The sequence below is a fragment of the Ictalurus punctatus genome, chromosome 11 (genome assembly GCF_001660625.3).
Source record: "Ictalurus punctatus breed USDA103 chromosome 11, Coco_2.0, whole genome shotgun sequence".
NCBI lineage: Eukaryota > Metazoa > Chordata > Actinopteri > Siluriformes > Ictaluridae > Ictalurus > Ictalurus punctatus.
In genome coordinates, this window is record NC_030426.2 from 4135669 (window position 1) to 4146118 (window position 10450).

The 10450-nt window shown below is 38.2% G+C and overlaps 1 protein-coding gene across 1 annotated transcript; it reads left to right on the top strand.

Annotated features, from left to right (window-relative positions):
* The first annotated feature begins 387 nt into the window (after positions 1–387).
* Positions 388–10159, top strand: mdfic2 (MyoD family inhibitor domain containing 2). The gene is made up of 4 exons (XM_017479396.3): positions 388–670; positions 1290–1377; positions 3818–4015; positions 5277–10159. The coding sequence occupies exons 1-4, from the start codon at positions 668–670 to the stop codon at positions 5531–5533; spliced, it is 546 nt and encodes a 181-aa protein (XP_017334885.1). The 5' UTR covers positions 388–667; the 3' UTR covers positions 5534–10159.
* Positions 10160–10450: the final 291 nt, after the last annotated feature.

Consider the following 10450-nt stretch of genomic DNA (forward strand, 5'->3'; position numbering starts at 1 on the left):
TTAATAGACTAGATTTGGGGGGATTTTTATTAAGTAGGCAAATTTACAGATATGTGATTAGATAATGACTCAAAGTTCCAATACACACAAAAAAAACCCCACAACAACAACAACAACAACAAACTTGTAGAAATAGCAAAATACCAATCAACTGACAAGTTTGATTGATACCTATGCAGTGTTTTTTGTTGCTGTTGTTTGCTTGTTTGTTTGCTTCTTTGTTTGTTCTGTTATGTTTTTTTTAATTATTGTATTTACTCCTATACATTTGTAGCGTTTTATCAAGACTGTGTTGCGCAGATATATTGGGGAAAAAAAGCTTTTGATTCATTCGCCCTTGCGTATCGATTCTTCTGATTCCTCTAAAGGAGTCGATCAAATAGAATGAATCGTTCGTGAATCGCTCGTCAGTCATTTGATCAGGAGCGCCCGAATCGTTTCATAAACCAGTTGAATATTTTGTGTTGTTGTCCTCCATGACTTTATCCCTTCTGCAGCTTTACAAATGTATAAATATATGTTTTTATCCACTAATGCTGTAATATCGCGGCTTAAGTATGGGTGGATGGCTTGAGGAGATGTCCTCGCGCGCACCATAAGCTCAGTATGAAGTGTGTGAAAGCGGTTATCCTGAGTGTGACGACTTATTCATCTTCCATGTAGCTTAATGGTAAGTCCTAATGAATTTTCCTAAATTCGGGGCATTTACAGCACTTTCTGTCGGTTCCTTTTACAATATTTCTAGTTTCGACTCTACAAATACACAATAATAGCCTATACAATGGTACTATACATATAGTCTGTACACTATACACTATACACTGGGACTATACATATAGTCTATACGCTATACACTGGTATAATATTACTGGGCAAATACAGCATGATGAAGTGTTTTGTTTTGTGTATAAATAAAGTCCTGTGCTTAACCAGGGCTCTCTTACCCCCATATTGATCAAATATGGACAGTTTGGATGTGGTTTAAAATGTCATATGATATAAAATCTTCCCAGAATTTGTTACTGTTGTTACTTATTATTAATATTTATTTAATGTTATATTATATAACATTTATATGGCACTCCTTCACACAGTGTTTCCAAAGCATGCATGTTCAGATTTCCTTTGTGTTATCAGTAGACTATTATTGATTTGTCTGCCAGTTATTTGTACTCTGTGCTTCGTTTATAATCGTGCAATTTAATCAAGTCAGGCGTCCAGCGTTGTCTCATGTCATGTTTCAACCTTTTGCCCTGTCTCATCTGTGTTTTATTGTCATGATGGTGTAGATGGCTGGAAAAACTGCCAGAAGTGATGAAGTGATTGAACAGTGTGACTTGGATCGAGCCGAGGAGAAAAGCACCTTGGTTCAAGATGGTAAGGAGTAAAGCTTTTGTCAGTTTTTAATTAAGCTATTTAATCTAAGGCTTGAGTCCCAGATTCAAGATTAGAATTGATAGATCATCGCACGTCGTTCTTTAGTCTAAGTGTTCCTAACTGGACAGTTTTACTACACAACTGAATAGAAGTTATCTACAGGATTGCCTTTCTTATTGTCACGCTTTGTGAGGCCTCTTTGGAATAGGTTGTGACGTGGTCTCACAGTAGCACTTTGGACAAATTGCCACAAGACAACACCTATTTAAAAAATTATGAGTGAAGTTTATGCTGAGAGACACAGAGTGAGAGAGAGAGAGAGAGAGAGAGAGGTTGTGAGGTTGATTTTCCAGTCTAATTTCCTTTGTTTGAATTCTTGAATTCTTGCTCATTTGAGATCCTACTTATTTTGTGTGAGATAAGGCTGATGACACATTGTGAATGACGTGTTCAGAAATTATTCTATTGTACTAAATTTCATAGTTTGTCTTTTATTATTTTGGTCATTTTTTTGTATAATTTTATTAACACACACAACAAATGCCTTGGTAACAGAATGTAACAGAAGGTTCCTAAACCTTTCTAATAAATCACCATAAACAATTGGTTATTCGGAGACACTTGATGATGCCAAGATGATTAGACACAACCAAAATTTTAGCTAATTTTCTGAATCGTTTCATGTAGGTGGGAATAAATTCACGCAGTGCACCTCAAACCATCTTTCTTACTTTTACTTTTCTTACACGCTAACAATGCGAGATATCTTTAAGGAAAAATACGTCTGCAATATTAATAACACATTAAATGTTAAATAAAAGAGAGAAAAAGTCCATTGAATAATTCATTTGGGATAGGTGGGAGAAAAATAAACAGGCATGCTCAGTCAGGACCATAATTCATTAATAGTTTGCTTTCCATTCTGTCTGTGAAAACAGATTCATTATTGAAGGAGTTTTGGGCTCGGAGGCCAGCAGCTGAGTGGGAGCATATTTCAGCCATGGATTTGGCCAAGCTTATGAGCATCTAAGCTTGAGGACAAATGCTGGGGGCAAATACTTGTCTGAGGCCGAAACGGTTTTCTGTATTTCTTTAATTTACATTATATACGATGCAATTTAGGGCGCGCGGTGGTTAGCACGTTCGCCTCACACCTCCAGGGTCGGGGGTTTGATTCCCACCGTAACTATGTGTGTGTGGAGTTTGCATGTTCTGCCGGTGCTGCGGGGGTTTCCTCCGGGTACTCCGGTTTCCTCCCCCAGTCCAAAGACATGCACGGTAGGCTGATTGGCGTGTCCAAAGTGTCCGTAGTGTATGAATGGGTGTGTGATTGTATGTGATTGTGCCCTGTGATGGATTGGCACCCTGTCCAGGGTGTACCCCGCCTTGTGCCCCATGCTCCCTGGGATGGGCTCCAGGTTCCCCGTGACCCTGAAAAGGATTAGCGGTATAGAAGATGAATGGATGGATGGATGATGCAATTTAAGAACTATAGTTTCACTTTCTTTAAAAGATATGCATCCTGTTTTGAGTCCCTTACACCTATCTAACACTAACACATTATTACTTTCCTTTCTCTTCATAAATGGGGTGTATTTATATTGTAGTTTGAGTCACCTGCAAGGCAAACCACACAACATTTACTTAAGACACAATTTGTTTGTCGGGCAGTAAGTTGACTTGAAATCGATTCAAACGTCTGCTACATGTAAATTCGTTGGTAAATTCACACTGCTTACTACATTACTTAGTTAAGCATAAGATTGGTACTAGTATTTCAATATTGTAACTCAACTCCTTTTTATTAACGGGAAGGACTTGTGTACTTCTACCACCGTCTATGTACCTATGGATGTACTTCAACACACTTCTTTAGCATGGTGTTTACAGAAGGATTTATACTGTAGATCCATGTGCAGGTGTTTATTAACAGAAACAATCCATATTACAAAAATCTTACACAGGTACACAGGTAAGGCACTGTACAACGGTATCCAAAGGGCAATTCCGTGGCAAGGTTATAGACAGAGATTGGTACACAGAATATCAGTGTCAAAGGTTATCCAAAAAGTGAGAGATCAAGAAACTAGGCAAGGTCATACACAGAAATAGCAGTCAAGAACCAAAGCCTCACACAAACTGTCAGTAAGGCTTGATGTTATTTCCAATATATGTGTTTTATATATTATACAAAGAGGAAATGGAAATAATAAATGAGAGCATCTAGAACTCAGGGGAGATTGTCCTCTGTGGTGTGGTGAAGAACTGTCTGTGACTGATTTTTGTTTTGTTTTGTTTTGTTTTTTAAAGGCAAAGATCTCAGCGTTATGTTTTGACAGAAAATCTATCGGATTATGCCGTTTGAGCTTGGTTAGCTTATTTATCCAGCTTATTTAAAAATTCTTGTTTGTTCTACACTCATGACACAATGTTTCCTCAGATTTTCCAGATAAGAAGGTGACTAACACAGCTCCAGGCAGGACCCTGCAAAAACTTAGCCCCATACCTGAGCTTGATCCTGGAGAAACTAAAGCAGATGCAGCCTCTACTGGATCGTCTTATACCCTCTCCTCTGTGGATAGGTGTAGCACTGTCTCCTCTTCCACAAACTCCTTACCTGACACTCAGGATGCTGAAGGTGAATCAAATGCCTTTGCTGTTATTAATATGGGTGCAAAAGTGCCATATTGTTTAAGCTAATATAAAATCTGAATATCAATTAGGCATATACAGAGTATCAACCAACATCATATTATTGGTTTTATAATTAGCAGTAAGCTCTAAAGCTCTAGAGTAACTATGATAATTAACCCTTTCTTGTCATGTTATGTTTCTAATTCATATATTCAACACAATTGCAATTTCAAGGTCACTAAGCATCAAGTTTCCGCAGATCATAGTTTCAGTATTAATGGGGATGTCGGTTCATTCGTGGTTGCTCTTATTGCGTGGGAATAGTAAAAAGTGTTGACCTATACTACACGTTTCTAATAATCCAAATTTATCCATGTTAATTCAACGTTAATTGCACTTCAAATAATTACATTTTGAATATATTCATTCAGTCTGACCTTCGGGTGTGAAAAAGACAGTACAGGTGACCTTTTGACTTAAAAGAAAGAAACTATCACCAATAAAGATGGATGGTAATTGATTAGGCCTTCAAACGACTCCCTGAGTTCCCTCTCTCTTAGGGAGGAAAATGTGATTCATTAAATTATGCATGTGTTAGGAAATGCCATGGGAGAAAAGGGTGCTTTTAAATGGTATAAACAAGAGATGCAGACAGATACCATTAAGGGACTTTGAGAGTCTCTCTAGAAGCCAAGATGTTTCTTTTAAGCTTTTAGATTTTATTACATGTGTGATGACGTACTTGGTGTTCTTGTCATAAGTCATTAAAAGACTTTCTTTAGCTATACAATTTAATGACATTAGTAATGAATTTCATGGCTCATCATAGTTTCACTGCCTGTAATAATCTTCTGCATATGTGTGTATATATATATATATTGATGGATCAGATAGATAAATGGGTGTCATACGGAGTGCAGAATAATTTAAAACACAATTCAAAACAAGCCATGTCACACATAGGCTAGCCTTTCTGACAGGCCAAATACTTTTGGTTTCTTATATATGCACATTTTCCTTCAAATAGCTACTTCAGTGTAGCTACCACCTGCTTATGATCACAGTATATGCAATTAGTATATATGAGCCGGCTATAAAAAAAATCTTGCTGACTAAACTGATAAACTGCAAGACAACCGTTAGTACACTCCATTAAGATGCCTTGAGACAGCTTATGTTTTCCGCTCTGTGATAGCTATGAATAAGGAATGACTTCCTTGCTTATTGCCTGATACTACCTTGATTACTTCTTCTCTGCTGATCAGATGCCTGTGCGGGGATCATACTCAACTGCCTCTTCTGTCAGTTCTATGATCTGTGCCTCATGCTGCCTGACACATGCAAACGTGCCGCTACTCAAATCTGCCCAGCCTGCAGCTATTTGTTTGCTCCATTAGAACCAGTCCAGAGCAGCGATTGGAACTGTCACTGCGACATTGACTGTGACCTATTTGATGCCTGCCAAGAAACCAGCGATTGCCTGGAGTTAGCCATGGAGATTTCAGAGATTTGCTACCGTTAACATGCTAGCAAAGCCACCAAACTGGGCAGTAGAACTGAAGAACAGAGGGCTACTCTGAAGCCAATGGGTGATGCAGCATTGTCAATATTACTGCTTATTTCACATAATGCGAGTGTCAGTTGAAATATTACATAAACATCATCTATGAATGCAGTATGTCTATGGAGTTGCCTAATGGTAAGTTTTGGCATGCGTCGAAGAAGGGACGAGAGATGCTGACACAAGCTGTTGTGCATGCTCATGGCAGTTTGATCAAAATTCTGAATGTCATGAGGAGGTGTAATGGTCATCATGTTATCCTTGAGCATGCATCCTGTTTCAGTTGGAGTACGGTTGTTTGTTCACACAAACAGCATGAGATGTTGTTTCTGTAGGACACTTGTTTTTCTAGAGCCCATCAACCTTTGCTCTCTTTTTTTGGAAGACCACTCACTCGAGTGCGCAGAGAAAACTTAGTAGATTGTTTCTGTCAGAGGTGAGCTCTTGTCATGTAATGGGAAAACAGTGGGGACAGAATGTACGCATATGTGCGTGTTATTTATTCATCCTTCTCTTCTGCTGCCTAAAAGAGATATTAGCAGAGACATGCACTATATGGCCAAAAGTATGTGGACACCTGATCGTCATACCCATATGTGCTTACTGAACATCCCATTCCTCTAGTCTTTTGGGAAATCTTTCCACAAGGTTTTGTAACACAGCAGTAGAAATTTCCTATTCAGCCTCAAGAGCATTAGTGAGATGAGGAAAAAAGGCCTGGTGGTGTTCCTATTCATCCTGAAGGTGTTCAGTGGGGATGAGGGGGCTTTGTGTATACCACTCAAGTTCTTCCACACCAACCTTGGCAAACCATGTCTTCATGGAACTTTCTTTGTGCACAGGGGCATTGTCCTACTGGAACATTTTTGGACCGCTTAGGCCTAGAGAAGGGAAATCTTAATGCTACAGCATACAAAGACATCCTAGACAATTGTGTGCTTCCAACTTTGTAGCAACAGTTTGGGGAAGAACCGAATATAGTGAGGTGGCCAGGTGTCCACATACTTTTGGACATGTAGTGTATTTGCTCATCATTTGTATCATTTTCATGTCATATTAGTAATTCAAGGTAACATGTTATTGTGGTATAACTTTCAAAATGTTTCACCACTCATCAGAGTACCATTATCAGTTCTATGAAACAGTGGGAGCTTCTTAAGGATTTAACTCTGTGTGTGAGTGTGTGTGATTCCTACCAATCATGTCATGAAACTCTTCAGGTTCCCAACATTGAAGTCAGCCATTTTGAATCTCTCCAACAAATAAAAACTTCAGGTACCCAGGAGTCTGCTTGTACAGCTTGTTCTGAATAACACTCTAGAACTGAATTAGGTGCGGTTAGTCTATGTTTACATATTGAAATTTGCCAGTAACATTAGAGCATGCATGGCATACAGATGAATGAAATAATGTTTTTCTGATGCCTCACTGCAGTTTGACTATTCCAGAACTTTAAAATGGTACTCTATTAGCATGTCCCTGCAGGAAAAAGATAACTGGGCATGTTTATTGTTCGCCAGTTTTCCTCAGCTGAACCTCTTTTCCAATGTGTAAAAGCATGTATCAAAGAAAATGAATGTTTCTCATACAGAATCCATCTCATTGCCTAGTGTGTAAACCAATATATCGCATGAAATCATTCCTAAATTCCATTTTAACTCCAAAGAGAAATAATCTGTATTGTAGTCTCTTTTTAAACGATTTAATGTGAATGCTGCATAGCCTCACTGATGCATGATCTACATTACAGGCTTAGACTGTTTCAAAAGAGTTCTCAGGTCATGTCCAATTTGCTTTTTGTTTAAGTAATTATAAAACCCAGCTTATTATAGTGCCATAAAGTAACTTATTATGTCCCACTGTGGTTTTTCTACACAAGTCATGCTTGTGCAAACAGATGCTTGGTTAAACCAAAAACATCTGTATGCCTTAAACTTTTTGGATCCTTGTCAAATTTCCTGATAGCTTTGGGAGACGCATGGGCTGTTTAGATTTTCTAATGGTTTTGCATACGGTGTGAATTTTCCTATCATCTGCTCAAATTTATTGCATTATGTCTATGTCCAGAGCAATGTGTATTCTCTAACTGCTTCTCTGGGACGTGTTGTACTGCAGTACATTACAGTTTGCAAAGAAGAATGAAATGTAGAATGATTTCATTATTGTATACTAGTATACAGAATCATGTGTTTTATTTTGCCATTGACAAGCAGTCTCTATTCATTGTGCCGTCATGTTTATAATTTTCTTTCTTTCTTTTTAACCATAATTAGGCTTTTTTATTGTCTCTTCACCTCATTAATGAGAGGCTTTCCTCTGAAGTGCACAACACTAGTAGTTATTTATTTATTTATTTATTTTATCCCCGCTATGCACAGCCCTCCTGTGGGGCAAGACTCAATGAAATATTAACATTGTACATTTATAGCTTTTTTTTTATTTTATTTTTTTAAAGCATTTGTGTCTCACCAAATATTACCAAAGCCATGTCCTATGTGGAAATACAGTCCCGATGCTTTGTGTAACTCTGTGTTTTGGCATAATTTGACCATGTGGTTCTAATGAGCTTTTTGCAGTAAATATATACTACACTTACACACCTATTTTGGTCGATGCTGTTGATGCACTCATAGTGGCGGCATAAGTAGTAGTTGAACTGGTGTTGTGGTTTTATAATATTTTGAAGTGCACAATAGAGTTATTTGATGAGATAAATGCTATTTGTTTTAATGTTCCTTTTATGAAGGGTCATATTCGACCAGTTTTTAGAAAATGAAAGTTGGTAACACCAAGAACACAGTGATGATTTGTGTTATGAAATGCTACCATATTTAAAGCACAAAATGTATGTGTTGTATCAATAAACAAATTCATTAAATGAACCTTTACTGGTACTTGTGTGTGCTATTGTGTAGTGTTCCTAGTATTTAGTATCTTTCAGAGTATAATGGTGAGTTGATTCTACAGTGCTATAGAGAATTTCCAATAAACCAAATATCTGTTCATATAGCACTAAAACCAGAGAATTACTCCACTGTATTAATGCCAGAACAATATTAATTTACAGCATTCCCCAAGATTATCTTTTGTAGTATATGGGCCATCTGAGATGGTGTGTGTGTGTGTGTGTGTGTGTGTGTGTGTGTGTGTGTGTGTGTGTGTGTGTGTGTGTCAGGTACATTCCCAATCAATGTGATAACCCGCTCCTTTTAGTAAGTTAGGATATGTGCCTTTGGGCTATCCACACTTAATATATATTCCCTAACGGGTGCTTTGAAGCTGGTATGTGGGCTTGCATTAGCGATACCTTTCAATCACCAGGCCATCTCTGTCTTGTGACAGGTGATTTTCCTTTGTGTCCATAACCTCATTTTAACAATTAACACTGCAAGTTCTTTAAAAACCTCAAGAGACTTTAGAAGGTCTGTAGGGATTATCAAGGATTTAACCCATCACTAGTTCGACAACCTTTTAAACAGTTGAAAGTTCGACTTTATCCTCTTAGTTCACAAGACACCCGCCCTCTTCCAGGTGTTGTCCTATTAGACATCTTGTGGTCTGGATCTGCAGAAGGCACATACAGTATGGCAGGAAATGATGGAGCATGGTATCCTATCGCTGTGCCCCTACCCCCTGTGGAGGTGAGGAAATTAATGAGGCGCGCAGCAGGAGGAGGGAATGGATGGGCCTTGACTGGGGGGGAGGGGTGGAGTTAATTACTGCGTAATGAGGAGCAATTTATTGTGTTCTTGTTAGGCACATAAAAATGCCGGATGCGCTATTCAAAGGCTATGTGTTAATGTGTCCCTCTTAATGCTTGGTAGTAAAGGTCCTGAGAGTTTGAGGCATCTAGTGTGGAAAGTGACTGAGACATCCCCTTAAGGGTCCCGGAGCCAACGGATTAGCCTGGCTGCTTTTAGTGTCTGTCCCTGGGTCAGGAGGAATAATGAAAGCGTTGCATTAGTAGAGTATCGATCCCACACTCTATGGCCTCTGCTGATGAGGCTGCTATAACTCCTCATAGCCACCTCTCCACCCCGGTAAATCTCCATCTATTTAGCTCTAACTCTGCTGTTGGTCTTCAAAGCAGCTTCCAATATTGCAGTGATAACCAGAAAAACCGAGTAAAAATGAAAATAAAAAAGCGTGAACAAGCTGTCAATAGGATAATCTTACTTCCATTTACACTGTATTTTCATGTAACATTTGTTTTGTGTAATGTTTTGCTGCCTCCATATTACATGCGGACAATGGACCAAGATGGTAGATAATTACAGCATGGGGGAAAAAAAAGAAACAAACTATATGCTTTGTCAATCCTAACCGATTGAAAAGATAATACAACTTTATAGCACTTTCTTTATAGCTCCTGCTGTAGGAAAGGTACAAGTCTTTTATGTGTGATATATGAAACGTCTTTGAGGAACGAAGGCCATGGCGTCTAAAAAACACGCCATCTGCCATGATTTTTATTGATGATCTGTCATGATGTTCCTCAAACACCTACATATATTGTTCAGTATCTTTATCACACTGAAACCTCCGGGATCTACAGCCATGTGAAAAAATAAGTACACCCCACGGAAATTGTTGGCTTTTTTTTTTTTTTTTTTTTACATATTTGGACAAGCAAACATTTGATCCTCTTCAAAACATTTGATCCTCTTCAAAAGGTGATACACTCTATCAAATGACACATACAATTTACATTTTATAGTAATTTTCATTAACAAGAGTCACATGGAAAAAGTAAGTACACCTCTACATTTATCACACACACATTTAAATCCATAAAATTAGAATCAGGTGTTGAAGACTGGGGGACAGTTATTAGAACCTGCTTAGAGAGTGCAGGTGGAACCTGTCTTATGTATACCC